General features: G+C 39.2%; 1 protein-coding gene across 16 annotated transcripts in view; it reads left to right on the forward strand.

Moving 5' to 3' along the window:
- Positions 1 to 16,159, forward strand: part of DST (dystonin) — a 385,237-nt gene that overhangs the window by 253,748 nt on the left and 115,330 nt on the right. For all 16 annotated transcript variants that reach the window (XM_010387943.2, XM_030928393.1, XM_010387944.2 and 13 more), the window contains 3 exons: positions 2,042 to 2,572; positions 3,868 to 4,044; positions 11,792 to 11,915. In XM_010387943.2, the coding sequence (XP_010386245.2) occupies positions 2,042 to 2,572; positions 3,868 to 4,044; positions 11,792 to 11,915 (832 nt within the window). The remainder of the gene's footprint in view (positions 1 to 2,041; positions 2,573 to 3,867; positions 4,045 to 11,791; positions 11,916 to 16,159) is intronic.

A 16,159-nucleotide genomic window follows, 5' to 3' on the forward strand; every position in this document is an offset into this window, starting at 1 on the left:
TGGTGAAACCCTGTCTCTACTAAAAATACAAAAATTAGCTGGGTGTGGTGGTGCAGCCTGTAATCCCAGCTACTCAGGGGGCTGAGGCAGGAGAATCACTGGAACCCAGAAGCGGAGGTTGCAGTGAGCCAAGATCATGCCACTGCACTCCAGCCTGGCGACAGAGCAAGACTCCGTCTCAAAAAAAAAAAAAAAAAAAAGAAAAGTCCTAATCTGGTAGCGTGGAGAGAAGGCCCAAGCGCCTGAGCCAGGAATTTCTAGCTTTCAGTAGTTGTCCTATATGTCCTGGGCCAAGCCATTCTCCTCCTTCAGCCTGAGATTCCTCATCTATAAGAGGAAGGGGACAGATCTGATCGTTTATATGGTGTTGTACATGTCTGTCCATCCTATTTTGTGCAAAGCCCTTCTTGGAGGTGGGGGGTAGCATATGAATGTATTTCAAATACCAAAAACACAAGTCTATGGGAAAGAAGTTAGTTAAAAATATTTACTATGTGCCCACTAGGTGGCGGACACTGTTATAGACAGTGAGGATACCAGTGTTAATGAGCCAGTTCTGAGCTGACTAATTGGTATCAGACTTACAAGTGAATGGCTGCCCCATAGCAGTCCTTCTAAAGAAGTCCTTTTCACAGCACAGAGTTATTTTCACTCAGCTCCTGTGTGCCAGCACTGTTCTCAGTACTTGGGATTCTACAGTGAGCAAAATAAATTCCCTGCGTCCCCCCTTGCACACTGGTTGGTGACAATGTTACAGCAGACAATAACTAAGTTATATGGTAGGTTAGAAGGCAGTGACTACTAAGGGAGAAAAGGAGTTAGGTAAGGGTGGTTGAGTGTGAGGTGGGGGACCAGTTTTCAGGATTTGAATAGGACTCAATGGAGATGGGCGCAATTAGCCAAGCAGATAATCTGATGAAAGAGCTGTAACTAGACAAAGAACAACGGGAGAAAAAGGTCCTAAAGTGTTTACCAGGGTGGGGATGGAGGTAAGGGTGGGAGTAGCAAAGAATCTGGAGGTAATAAAAGGGGCTCTGAGGTAATGGGAGCGGGTCATTTGGCTCCATGTAAGCCAGTATAAGAAATGTGGGAAATTGCCCTCCCAAAGGATTGGTGTCCTTTTTGCCACACTTGTATGGCATATTGGGGTGAATGGAAGAAGGTGCTTATGGCTGGAGGGAAAGGGACTTCACCTGCCTGATGCCTCCCTGCTGCCCTGAAGACTGAGGGGATCAGTAGCTCTTCATACCTGTGACCTGCCTGCAGCACGCCTGCCTGGGAGCCCTACCTTCCTGCCTTCAGAGTGGATTTGAATTTCTGGCACATGCCCAGCTCTGCAGGGAGTGCTCTACATGTGTGATCTCATGTACTCCTTAAGAGCAACCTGTGATGTGTAGGAGTTATTGTCTCCACTTTCACATGCAGGAAACTGAGGCCCAGTGAAGCTGAGTAGCTCCAGGATTCTCTTTTTATTATATCTGCTTCTCTAATGTCCATTGGCTTCTCTGAATGTACAGTATTCTAGCTTAGTTATTTTTGAAACCTTTTTAAAGCTTACAGATTCTTTTTCCCTATTTAAAGTTACGGATTCTTTTTCCCTATTTAAAAGTTTTTCTAGAATCATTTTGTAATAAAAAATATTGTATTTGTTTGCCCCAAAATTAGGTAAAGACATTTTTCTTTGGTAGTTGTGAGAAAGCAGGGAATAAAATGAGATCAGATTATAGACACTTATTTTAGAATTGGAATAGAAATTCATTTTTCCAAACTTCTGAAAAATGGTGTCTGTCCTATCTGATTAAGTACATAGAGAAGATTGGAAATGTCCTTTAAAATAAGATTAGCATGCTCAAAATGCCTTGTTATTCTGAAATTCACCAATAAAAGGGAGTATGGTATAGCTTGAAAAGGGGAATGAGAAGCAAGTTGTAGCCCAGTAGATCATTGAAACCTGTCAGTCTTGAGGTGGCAAGGAGCTCCCTGCAGCCTTGGTGTAATCCTGTTACTGCTTGAAGATTATGATCAATTTGTTTTCACATAGGCCCAACATGAGAAGATCATCTCTCAGCACCAAGCAGTCATCATAGCCACTCAGTCTGCACAAGTGTTGCTTGAGAAACAGGGTCAGTATCTCTCTCCTGAAGAAAAAGAGAAACTGCAAAAGAACATGAAAGAACTGAAAGCTCATTATGAAACTGCACTGGCTGAGTCAGAGAAGAAAATGAAGTTAACTCACTCTCTGCAGGAAGAACTAGAAAAGTTTGATGCTGACTATACCGAGTTTGAGCACTGGCTACAGCAGTCAGAACAAGAACTTGAAAACCTGGAGGCAGGTGCAGATGACCTCAATGGTTTAATGACCAAATTGAAGAGGCAGAAGAGTTTCTCAGAAGACGTTATTTCTCACAAAGGTGACTTGAGATACATCACAATTTCTGGAAACAGAGTGTTAGAAGCTGCCAAATCTTGCAGCAAGAGAGATGGTGGCAAGGTTGATACTTCTGCAACCCACAGAGAAGTGCAGCACAAGTTGGATCATGCTACTGATCGGTTCAGGTCTCTCTACTCTAAGGTAATGTTATTTTGATTTTTTAAGGGAAAAGTAAATCTGCAATTATAGTTTTCAGTTATAGTTTTGGACTAAGAGGCAAGAAACCTAAAATCCAAAACAGGAGGAAAAGGCAGTTTTAGCCTACTTCTATTTTTTTGTTTTGAGAAGGAGTCTCACTCTGTCACCCAGGCTGGAGTACAGTGGCGTGATCTTGGCTCACTGCATCCTCTGCCTCCTGGGTTCAAGCAATTCTCCTGCCTCAGCCTCCCGAGTAGCTGGGACTACAGGCACGTACCCCCATGCCTGGCTAATTTTTTTATTTTTTTATTTTTAGTAGAGATGGGGTTTCACCGTGTTAGTCAGGATGGTCTCGATTTCCTGACCTCATGATCCGCTCACCTCGGCCTCCCAAAGTGCTGGGATTACAGTCGTGGGCCATGGTGCCTGGCCTTCTCTCTATCATATTCACCTGCTTTACTTCTGAACAATGTATTTGAAGATTAGAAACTTAAAATTACTTTAGTTTTGAGAGCATGGTTTCCAGAAGTCCCAGCTCCCAAATACTCTAATATCCAATGTGACCACAAGATGGCGGTTGTGCATTGACTCTAAGCGAAAACAGATGCTTGCAGCCTCTCAAGCTTGGGAACTGGTTTCATCTCACTGCAGGTGTTTCTTGTATATTTGATCAGTATTGATAATATTATTTTAATACTTAATGAATAAAAGACTGTTTTGCTGCTTTTATTTTTGTGATAAAGTGAAAGGTTTTTTTTTGAAAAAAAAAAATCTAAGAAAATATTTTCTGGTTTGTAATATAATCTGAACAGACTTGCCAAGTTGCATAAATGATTTTTATGCAGTGAAAGACCATCATTGGCTCTTGGACTTTGCTCCATTCTAATATAGACTCTGTCTTCCTTTTGTTAATTAATCTTGTGCAACATATAGAAATTTATTAAGCACCTTTAAAACCCTTCTATCAAATCCATGTCTATACACATGGTGTATCAAAATCTCCTTCCTCTGATGATTGATATCTTTATCCTTTATTCTATGTTAAGACTCAGCTCTTATAAATATGTTTTTGAATTGGTATAAATCCAGAACTGTCTCTTTATTTTATGTTACTTTTTGGCTTCTTATAGCGTACCTCTTCATATAAAGGAGAAAATATTAGCCTTGCAGAGCTTTTATTAACTTTGGTGGAGTCTGTTTTTTTTCCAAGTTACAGATTTTATAGGTCCTAAGATCATTTGATGCATATGAAAATAGTGGGTTTTAATCTCCTACCGCTTTTCTCTTTTGATTGTTAGTGCAATGTTCTTGGAAATAATCTTAAAGATCTGGTGGATAAATATCAACACTATGAAGATGCTTCATGTGGACTTCTTTCTGGACTCCAGGCCTGTGAGGCCACAGCGAGCAAACACTTATCTGAACCTATTGCGGTGGACCCCAAAAATCTTCAAAGGCAATTAGAAGAGACCAAGGTAAAAAGAGAGGGAAAGATCCAAATTTCCAGTAGTCTTACTGAAAGGCTTTCAATTTCTCACTCTTTTGTGATAGTTTCAGCTAAGAGAGGGAAACAAATGATGTGAAAAGTATACTTCTGCCTCCAGAGGTAGTTTTGACTCTATTTCTCCACAGTACATTCTTTTATTTTTTCCCGGTTTTTTTTTTTTTTTTTTTTTTTGAGATGGAGCCTCACTCCATCGTGTAGGCTGGAGTGTAGTAGCGTGATCTCAGCTCACTGCAACCGCCGTCTCCTGGGTTCAAACAATTCTCCTGCCTCAACCTCCCGAGTAGCTGAGACTACAGGCGTCTGCCACCAGCTAGGACTACAGACGCAAATTTTTGTATTTTTAGTAGAGATGGGGTTTCGCCATGTTGACCAGCCTTGTCTTGAACTCCTGACCTCAGGTGATCCGCCTGCCTCAGCCTCCCAAAGTGCTGGGAGTACAGGTGTGAGCCACTGCGCCTGGCTTTCCTGATGTTTTTTAACAGGTTTGACATTGCTCTTATGGCTTGTGACCTGCATTCCAATGCCCCCCCCATCCCCAAACAAAACTCATTATTTTGGCCACTTATTTATCTATATACTTACTTATATTGTTCACTGTTTTTTCCTGCATTTGAATTAAGCTCCACAAGAACAGGTGTTTTTGTCTGTTTTACTCATTGCTGTATTCCCAGCACCTAGAATATTACCTGGCCCAAAGTTGGTACTCAATAAATATTTGTTAAAGAATGGACAGCTGGAAGGGAAGAAGGGATGCTACCATCATATTCAGCAGTTCTAAGGACCAGGATTAGGGTTCTTACTGAATATCTTCATGATTCATAGAGACACAAACTTGAGTAATTACTCAGTACAATTCTCAAAAAGTCCACCTGCTCTTTCAGAAATACAGGCTCAGTGTCAAAACTGCCTAACTATGTGACTCTCAGTCATACAGTGGCAGAGAGTTTTTAATCTATTTTTATAATCTAAAACTTATTTTAAAATTCTAAAGTAAAGGATGAGAACTAATGTGACCAATAATTTTGAGTTTAAAATTTTCATTTCATAAATCTATTATATGATTCCATTTCTCAGGTTAATACTAGTAGGTTATTACTGCTATAGCTAGAAAATAAACACAGGATTATCAGTTAGACAACTGTCTTTCAGAAGTTAATTGCATATTATTTACAGAGTCAAAAATTGTCATTGTGCTGTTGACACAGGAAACAGGTACCCTGATGGGCAAGCTTACAGTTAGGTATTGCCTGAGATTGACAACTCTGGAAAGCTAAGGAAAGCTAAGTCATACCTGAGTGAAATGTGGCAGGTTAATGTCAGGCAGAGAGAAGGCCTGTGAAGGGGTGGGAAGCATAGGGTGAGAGCAGGGAAGGAAGTCAAGCCAGGAGGTCAAGAGGGTGGAGGGCACTGCTTCTTTCCCGGGCTGAAGAGTTTATCCAGCCCTTCACTGGACACTAGGGGGATGTCGTGGGCCAGGTCAGCATCCCCAGATCCATGCAGCCTCCTCAGGGTTGCTTCCTTTTTTCCAATGTGCATTTTCACTCCTGTTTTTTTTTTTTTTTTTCTTTCTCTTTTTCCACAGGTACAAGAACAAATCTATCTTAATTAAGTTTTTAGTTCCCAATATATTGTATATTCAAGGACAAGATATGTGGTGGGGTAGAGGAGATACTGTGACATTAAGGTCATTATTTTAGTAGGAAATACATATCGTTTAAAATAATTATTGATTGCATATATTACAATTAATTAGGAAGTTAGTTATTTTAAGTATAGAAAATACATAAAATAGAAATAACACATCTTAAGTTAGATCTAGTAAACAGATTATATTCCATATAAAAGTAATTTGTATATAACTAGAGCAAGAAAAGAAAAAACCCAAAAGAATATGATGCTTTTTTAATTAAACAGATACATGGATAAATTTTAAAGTGGAAAAACCTGTTTAGTAATTGCTGCAGAAGAAGACTCTTACAGTCCTAAGACAGTTAAAGAAATATGAAGAGGAAAGAGATCTCAAAGGAGAATGAACTCTAATTAAGTCACAGTGTAATTTAAAAAATTAAATGTACAATTAAAGTTGTTGCTGATAATGCACGTATTTTTCTCTCAGAAGATTTCAGAATGTATCAAGGATAAGTTTTTATGAGGATTAGGTGGCCTTCATTTCTCTCATGTTTATTAACATTGTATAATTACTTTTAACAATAATATAAACCCATGAGACTACAACAAAAAGTCAGTCTTTCTACCTGTAACATATTATCTTCTACTTATATTCTGATGTATCGTAAATGTAATTTTGGGGCACCCAATTTGTTCATTTCATTTGAAATACGTTTGGCCAATAGCATGTTGTTATTAGCATTATTATTCAAAGAACTGTTAACTGTGTTGTCAACAGTCTGATACTACTAGGCCATAATAACACTCCTCATGATCCCCTTCCAGGGAAATTAGTGGATAAAACAAGATTTTAGCCCCATAAGGGGTGCAGAAAACAGGATTTTGGGACCAGTCTCAAGGCCTGGGTGTGGAACCAGCAATGGGGATCACATTGACTGACAATGTCAGCCTTCCAGACTTGCACTGATCTCTGGGGTGGTGTTAAGTCAGGAAACTTTTATGAATTGGACAAATGCCTGGAAGTTTATAGACTTTGCTGTCTTTTGTTCCCAACAGGTATTCTCTTCTCACAGATCCTTCTTTCATGTTTTAATTTCCTTGAAATTCATTCAAAACAATATAAGGTACCCATATGAATACTGTAATTAACAGCTTTGTTCCAAAATAGCACTACAAACAAGTATTATCATTAAATTAGGACCATGATGCATGCTAGGAATTAAAAATGATTAACTCTGTTGAATATATTTGTCAAGAGTAAAGGGATGGGATGTTTTGACAAGAAGAGGTGAAGAAGACATGCTTCTTTTATAACTCACTTCTAAGTTTTAAGCTGCTAGTCAGGGCCATCTTTGGTATTGGATATTCTAATAGACCCATGATCACTTTTAGATGTACTCATTCATTCAGTAAACGTTTGTAAGCTGAGTTTCGTGAAGGCACAAAGATGTTAAAACCCTGTCTCTGCCCTTGGTGAACTCACATTCTGAAAAACAATTTTCGGAGGGCACCCTTCACTTACTTCATCTCCTAAATCACCATGTTACGTGAATAAGCTGTCCCTGTGGTCTAGAATTCAGTCTGGTCACAGGTAAAAAGTTCATGTCTTGAGGGATTTCCGTAATTAAACTGCTAGGAGAATTTACACTTTCTGTAATTAAACTGCTAGGAGAATTTTTCAAACAGATCCACTCTGATGAGGATTCTTTGGCATCTTGAAACAACTATAGGTTCTGGTATTCTAGATCCTATGTTGGTCATGGTTTGGTGGGCCTTTTGACATATGCACAGACTGCCTGTATGTAATCTCAGTTTCTTGGATTATGAATATTAGTTGAGGAAATTTTTACCATTAGCTTTAGGCATATAAATAATGATAATAAATAGTGCTGAAATAGAAGATAACCGTTTTAGCTCTTACATCTGATTTACTTAGTTGCTCATTTATTCCAGAAAAAATTTTTTGGAGCCTGCTATGTGTCAAGCACTGATCTAGGCTCTAGTAATAGAAAGCTGAAAGGGATGACTTCCTAGTTCTCAAGAAGGCTATAGTTTGATAGAAGACACAGATAAATCCAATAATAGTCACAGGATATTTATGGGAGTTCCTGTAAGGAGTACTTACCAAAGCTAGGAGTGAGGAGAGACTTAGGGAAGGTTTTCCAGCTGAGTATTAAAAGGTGAATAAGAGCCAAGTTCAGGATGATGGGGGAAGGTTAAACGAAAAAGTTGTTATGTAGAGTTGCTAATACATTGGGTCCAGCATGAATAAATAGCTAAGAAATAGCTGTATTGGACATTTCTGGAACAGAAAGTTGAGATTGAAGGTAGAATTAGGGAATAGGTTTTGTTGGACCTTTTGTAGCATGCTCAAGTCTTGGCCTTTTTGTGAAGGGAGACTACTAAGAGATTTTAACAGGGGGTTATATTTGGGTGTTCTTGTGTTGGTATAATGAAATACTTGAGACTGGGTAATTTATAAAGAAAAGAGGTTTAGTTGGCTCACAATTCTACAGGCTGTACAAGCATGGCACTGACATCGCACAGCTTCTGGGGAGGCCTCAGGGAACTTTTACTCACCGTGCAAGGCAAAGCAGGAGCAGGCATGTGACATGGCAAAAGCAGAAGCAAGTGAGAGAGAGAGAGAGAGAGATAGGGCAGTGAGGAAGTGCTACATACTTTTAAATGACCGTATCCTGCTAGAATTCACTCACTGTCTTGAGGACAGCACCACGATGATGATGGTAAATCATTCATGAGAAATCACCTCCCACCAGGTTCTACCTTGAGCGTTGAGGATTGCATTTCAACATGAGATTTTGGTGGGGACAGATATCCAAACTATATCAGGGGTGACATGTGGTCAGATATGTATTTTAGATAGAACACATTAGGAGCTATATTAGAGAAGTGATTGGAGAAAGGAACACAGGATTCTTTTTTCAACAATCCAAGTGAGAGATTATCCTGTAATGATACAGAAATGTGGAGCAAAAGTTGACTTTTAAAAAATATTAAGCAGGTAAAATTGTTGATTGATTTGCATGTGTAGAAAAAAAGCTTTAAATGGTTGATCTGCATGTGGAAAAGAAGCCTTAGGATGGAATCTAGGAGGAACTTCAGGTTGACTACTTGGGTAGGTAGATATATCCCAGGAGAAAGTACAGGTACAGAGAATGAGATGATGAGTTCAGATTTAGCTTTTTTGAGTTGGGGGTGACTGCATACATCCAGATGGAAACACTCAAGAGGCAGTTGGAAAGCTAGGCCCATGGCCAAGGATGAATTCACATCTACAATTGGACACTGGGGGCTTTGAAATCCAAATGAAAGAGTAGAAGAGGAGCGTGAGTTGCTTAAGAGAAATTAAAGCCGGGGATAGACCTGTGTGGCCAGGCAGCCCACTTTTGCAGAGATCTGTCAGAGCTGTTAGAAATGCAGGGTCCAACTTCTGGAAGACGTATCTATGACTCTTGCTTCTACCTTTTTTTTCCTCCTTCCCATTGTTGAGCCACATCTGTTCACTCAGAGATATGCAGGGACCGCTATTCATTAAATTCAAGGACTCATTAGTCTTTCAGTTTACATTATCCTTTCTGAAGCAATTGACACTGTTAACCTTTTCCACTTCTCTCTTCCTTTAATCTTTGGGGACGGAGTTGTTCTGGGCCCATTTCCACCCCACCAATTACATGTGTTCTTTTTTTTTCTTCTCCCCATCACTTATATATAAATATTCTCCATGATTCTTTAGAATCTCCTTCTTTAGCATGCCTGTGCTTTCTTGTTTGGGAGTCACATCATGTGTCTTGACTTCCAATTCTCTGTGTCTGTTTCCAGTTTGGGTTCCAAGTCTCTCCCATTTCCAGTTTTGCTGTTTCCTTCTGGCGGAGGGTCCCAAAAGCACTTTGAAATCATGAATTCCAAAACAGGCATTCCTTGACTCTAAGCTTGCTCTCACTTTTTTGTTTTTTAAATAAATTCCACTAATTGGCAGGGAGCATTGGCTCATTCCTGTAATCCCAGCACTTTGGACGGCTGAGGCGGGAGGATTGCTTGAGCCCAGGAATTTGAGACCAGCCTGGGCAATGTGGCAAAACCCTGGCTCTACAAAAAATACAAAATAATTAGCTGGGCATGGTGGCATACACCTGTGGTTCTAGCTAATTGGGAGGCTCAGGTGGGAGGATCACCTGAGCTTGGGAGGTCGAGGCTTCAGTGAGCCGAGATTGTACCACTGCCCTCCAGCCTGGGCGACAGAGTGAGACTCTGTCCTCCCCCCCGCCCCCCAAAAAAGAAAGCAAAGGTAAATTCCACTGATTACCTAGGTTCAAAATCTTTGGACATTTCTACTCTTGTCTCCTCTTATCCTTTGTTCCTGCCCTCTACAGCAGTGCTGTCTAATAGAACATTCTGTGATGATGAAATTTTTTATTTTTTAAAATTTTTATTTATTTATTTATTTTAAGAAAGTAGGAATCTCACTTTGCCACCCAGGCTGGAGTTAACAGTAGCATGATCATAGCACACTGCAGCCTCAAATTCCTGGGCTCAAGCGGTCTTCCTGCCTCAGCCTCCTGAGTAATTGAGACTACAGGCACAGACTACCATGCCCAGCTAATTTTTTAATTTTTTTGTAAAGACAAGGTCTCACTTTATTACCCAGACTGATCTTGAATTCCTGGCCTCAAGTGATCTTCCCAACTTGGCCTCCCAAAAAGCGTTGGGATTACAAGTGTGAGCCACCACGCCAGTGGTACTCTGCTGTGTTCAATTGGTAGCCCCTAGCCACAGTGGCTACTTAGCACTTGAAATGTGGCCAGTGTAACCCAGAAATGGAATTTTTAATTGTTTAAAATTTCAATTAATTTAAATTTTAAAAGCTACATGTAGTTAGTAGCTACCATAGTGGGTAACACAACTTTACATAGTGTTACCAAGTCCTTTGGACTCTTCTCAACTCTAACTAATTCCACCTTCTCAGTTCAAACAGACCGAACAGTGAAATTGTCTTCAGCCCTCGGCCTTCAGTAGTCCTCACTGTTTTGTTACTGCTGAAGTTGTCCCCAACTGGTATCTTTGCTTTCTTTCGTTTCTGTTGGATTTTTCCCATGCAGTGCCACAAATTTAGCCTTTCTGTAGGACAGCCCTGAGCATGTCAACCCCTTACTCAAAAGCCCTGCATAACTCCCCATTGCTGTGGGATGAAATGTACACTCCTTAGCCTGACGTTTGAGGCCTTTCCAGGCCTATTTCTATTTAGTCACCCGTACGCATTGTCCAACTGGATTGGACTCTCCCCTTCTCCTGTGATTTTTCTGTCCTCATCTTTGTGTCTTCTGTTTGTTCTGCAGGGAGTTGTTCTCCCAAATCCACACTTTCTTAAAGAGCCATCTCAGTGTCACTACCATTGAGGTGGCCCTCATTTCCCTCCCATTTTTTTTTTCATGTTAACTTCCAGTAGCATTTTTTCATACTCACCTGTGGCACTTACCACTTCCTGCCTCAGACCATAAAATCCCTGAAAGTAAGCTTCATGTCCATTTTTATTTTTGTTTGTTCACAAAATGTAGCAAGACTTTTTGATTTTGTTAGATGTTCAGTAACTTTTATTGAATTAACAGAAATAAACATGACTCAGTATTGAGTCAGGATCTACTAATATGGGCGAGCTTATTTATCTCCTTACCTACAGTCAAAAATGGTCTCAAATTTTTTTGTTGTTGTTCATTTTAGTAGTAGTTGGGGTATTGTACAAAGCCTAGAAGTAGGGGTTAAGGGGCAACTCAAGGGATAAAGTTAGAGGATTGTATGACCAGGAACCAGGGAAATTATTATGAACATATGCTCAAGGGTTTATTTCAAAACTTAATTTGTATTATCCAGACTGGCTGATGCTTTTGCTAATGCTGCTTTATAACTGGCCTTTTTCTAAGAACTCTGGAATAAGTTGATGATGAAAGTTGGTATGATGAGAAGTTTATTCTGTCCAATTTTACTTTATCTTATTAGAAATCATTTTGTCCACATTAGAAATCTATTATTTAGTCCTACTGAGTATAATTGAAAAGCATTTAATCCTATAGGCTCTGCAAGGACAGATATCAAGTCAGCAGGTTGCTGTAGAGAAACTGAAGAAAACGGCTGAAGTGCTTTTAGATGCCAGGGGTTCTTTACTTCCAGCCAAGAACAATATCCAGAAAACACTTGGTAAGATATTCATGTCCTTGCTTCCTGTCTCACAGGTAAATTCTGAAGAAAAGTGTCCTAATAGATACGGAGAAAAATGTTCACTAGTTATAGATTGTGTTCTGTATGCTCTTTCTCTGTGAAATGGTGTTCCTGAATCTGGGAAAAGGCATGCCTTCTTTGACAGGTATATTAGAATGTTAGGGGCAGGAGCTGTGTATCTTGAAAATAGTATATTTAAATTTAAATTTGATATTTAGAAAACGTAACAGAAACTCGCTATGTAATGTCCACCACAGGAAGTAGAACTTCACAAAATTATCTTGGTCGATGGGATTGGGCAGAGGAAGGCTTTCAACTTAAGGCCAAAAGTCTTTATCAATAGTGGGAACATGGGTTTAAGAAGTTGAAAGATGTGCTTAATTGAATCAAATTGAATTTATTTATTTTTAGAGATGGGGTGACTTTATTGCTCAGGCTGAGTGGAGTGGCACAACCATGTCTCACTGCAGCCTTGACTTCCTGGGCTCAAGCAGTCTTCCCCATCTCAGCCTCCCGAGAAGTGAGGACTACAGCAGTGCTCTATCATGCCCAGCTAATTTTTAAAATATTTTTGTAGAGATGGGGTCTCACTATATTGTCCAGGCTGGTCTCAAACTCTTGGGCTTAAATAATCCTCCCCAAATGTTTTGTGCACAAAAGTACCACTACAGCTGTAATCAAGTTTCTATTATCACTGAAGAATTGGGGTAACTGAATTCTCAATTTGAGTGTGGCCAATAAAAAATTTCTAGAACACAGAGAAGTGGGAAGACTTCTCAAAGCACATCTCTCAGGCCAGGTGCAGAAGCTCACACTTGTAATCCCAACATTTGGGGAGGATCATTCAAGCCCAAGAGTTTGTGATTAATGTGTTTCTTGAGAAAAGAGCTATTGTATGTTATCTATGTATCTACCCACAGTATTTAGTTTATATCAAATGTGCAGTGGATTATCAATATATATTTTTTACTATCTTACATATGTATTTTTTTGTTTTCATTGCCCTACTTTTCACAATATTTAATGTTACTGTATATTTCTATGTGTGAATATGTGAAGTAAAAATATTCCACAACAGATGATTAGACATATGTTTCACCCTAAATAGAGCATAAATTAAAATCTGAGTCGAAATTTTATTTGAAGAGAAGAATGGAACTTAGCTCTTTTAAGATCACTGTGTAGAAGGGAAACCCTGTCTTTGATTCTTACACATATCCAGATGTTTTTTATTGTGTACCCTCATCAAAAATTATCTTCAGCCTGCATCCCCATACATGCAGATATATTTATAAGTCATATGAACATATTACTATATTATTATATCATATGTGTTATAATTATGAAACACAAAAGTATAGAGTTTTAAAGTATAAAATGAAAATATGAATGGAAGTTCTAACATTTTGTTCCTCTGTCCCAGGGCAGCATCTCATATATCCACCTTAGATAGCATTGCTATGAGGATTTGGGTATAAGGATATGAAGGAGAAAGAAAGACTATCTTATTTGTATTTCTGTTACTTGAAGAGGCATTCTGACATTTTTTCTCATTGTTAAGTGTACATAGTTTCACTTTTAGTTGCTTAAAATTCATTTGTTACATTATTTTAAAACAAACTTCTGGCATAATTTTCTAGGAAATATGTGAAACTATTTAAGGTATAGAGGAGTTTCTCTAAGATCTTTCTGACTTCTAAGAAAACCAATGATTTAAGAAAATAACATTCGTATAGATTTTTGTACCTTTTTCTAAAATAATTTTTATTTTACTAAAATCAAGAATTTACTTCAGTGACAATGTTTTATCACTAAGAAGTACAAACCAAACAATGTCTTCGTTTAGGCTACTATAACAAAAATACCATCGTCTGGGTACCTTAAACAACATACATTTATTTCTCATAGTTCTGGAGGCTGGCAGTCAGAGATCAGGGTGCCAGTACGGTCGGGTTCTGGTGAGGGCCCTTTTCCTGGCTTATAGATGGCCGCTATCTTGCTGGTAGAGAGTGGTGGAGAGACATCATTTCTCTCCTGTTTCTTCTTCTGAGGGTGCTAATCCCATTCACACAGGCTCTGCACTCATGACCTAATTACCTCCTCAGAGAGAGAGAAAAAATCTGAGTGTTTTTGCTACTCACTCTCATACACCATTGATCAAGACACAGAACAATTCTGTGACCAGATGTGTGTGTGTATTTCTCCCCATACACCAAACAATTCTCCAACAGATACCAGCTGGATGTCCCATAATACAATTCAATTCAATTCAATTCTGACACTGTCTACCTGGAATTAGCTTCAGATCCCACAGGTTAAGGGGTCTCATAATGCTGCCCCCACTTCAGATACCAATCCCAAATCCCAAATTGTGATCTGTATTTCAGAATGATCAGCTATAAATTAGGGTTCCCTTGACCCTCCTCAGGTTCAATTAATTTGCAAGAGTGACTCACAGAACTCAGAGAAAGACTTTACTTACATTTACCCACTTAGTAAAGAATATTACAAAGGATACAGATGAACAGCCAGATGGAAGAGATACACAGAGTGAGGTATGGGAGGAGGGGAGCAGAATTCAGTGCCCTCTATGGGCATGCCACCCCCAGGACTCCGTGTGTTCAGCTCTTCAGAAGTTCCCCAAACCAATCCTATTGGGTTTTTATGGCAGCTTCATTACATAAGCATGATTGATTGCATCATTGGCCATTGGTAGCAACTCAGCCTTCAACCCCTCTTCCCTCCTCAGAGGTTGAGGGGGTGACAGTTCCAACTGTCTAATCACATGGTTTGTTCCCTGGCAACATCTGCCACTCTCCCCTGCTCCCCCTACCCTAAGACTATCCAGGAGGCACCAGGCATCACTTCATTCAAACAAAAGATGCCCCTCACTCAGGAAATTCCAAGGGATTTAGGAGCTCTGTCATACACTCCTATCACTCAGGAAATCACAAAAGTCTTAGGAACTCTGTGTCAGGAACTGGGGTCAATGACCAAATATCAGAACAAAAGATTGTCCTTAGTGTCTGTATTACTGAGGAAATCAGAAGGGTTTTAGGAACTTTATGTCAAGAGCTATGATCAGAGACCAAATATTTCTTATTATATGATAATATCACATCTTCCAAAGGCCCCACCACCCAACACTATCACACTGGGACTTTGGCCCCAATATATGAATTTTGGGGGACACATTTAGTCTACAGCAGACAGTAACACTCAGATCTGTTAATTATATGAAAATAGCTGGCTTTCCTTGGAAAGTCACTTATTATGGCCGAACAGATCACTGATTTTACTTACCCTGTTGATGCAGTTGCCCAACTGAGAAGATGCTAACCTGCCAACCTCAAGCTGCCATTCAGAGCATGTGCTCTTGTGAGTTTCCAAATTAGAGCTCATTTTTTTCTTCAACTTTTATTTTAGAATCAGAGGGTACATATATAGGTTTGTTAGAAAGGTATATTGTATGATGCTGAGGTTTGGCATATGATCTAACCCATCACCCAGGTAATGAGATAGTCTGCAATAGGTAGTTTTTCAGCCCTTACCTTCCCACCCCTCTCCCCCAACTAGTAGTCTCCAGCGTCTATTGTTTAGAGCTTATTTTTGAACACACTGCTTGTTTCCTCTGCTGACAGCATTCTCCTGCATATTAAATACTGTCTCCCTCCCCACTCAGTATGCTGATGGGCTTCATTGTGTTTTAGTAAGAGGAGCATGATTTTTTCTTTAAATCATCCAAACTTAACCTCTCACTCCAGTGAAAATGTTCAAGATGTTTTCTCATGATGTAGCATTAGAACAATTATATTATTTTGTTGTATAGATTATGTTTCATGGGCCAAACGCAAGCCAGTAAGATATTTCATTTTATAGAGATGTTTCAGGACACAGCTTTTCCTTACTGAAGCTTTCTACAATGTGTAAGACTAAAGCATTCAGAAATAATTAAAATATTTTTCAAATTCTCGGACAATAAGTGACAAATTCACCATTTAAAACATTGTTTTCCAGAGAGAAAGAGATGAATACATTAAAAACCATTATTGTTCAAACTCTTCATTGGTCTACAATATAGAATGTAGGATGTTAACATGTGGGACTTTAGTCAAGTGAAAACTAAACCAGAAAGGGTTTTTTTTTTTAAGCATGTTGAATCTTTAAAATTGAAGGTAAAGTTTATCCTCATATGAGATAGGTTAGCCTGTTAAGTTTATTCT

The sequence above is a fragment of the Rhinopithecus roxellana genome, chromosome 4 (genome assembly GCF_007565055.1).
Source record: "Rhinopithecus roxellana isolate Shanxi Qingling chromosome 4, ASM756505v1, whole genome shotgun sequence".
NCBI classification, from domain to species: Eukaryota; Metazoa; Chordata; class Mammalia; order Primates; family Cercopithecidae; genus Rhinopithecus; species Rhinopithecus roxellana.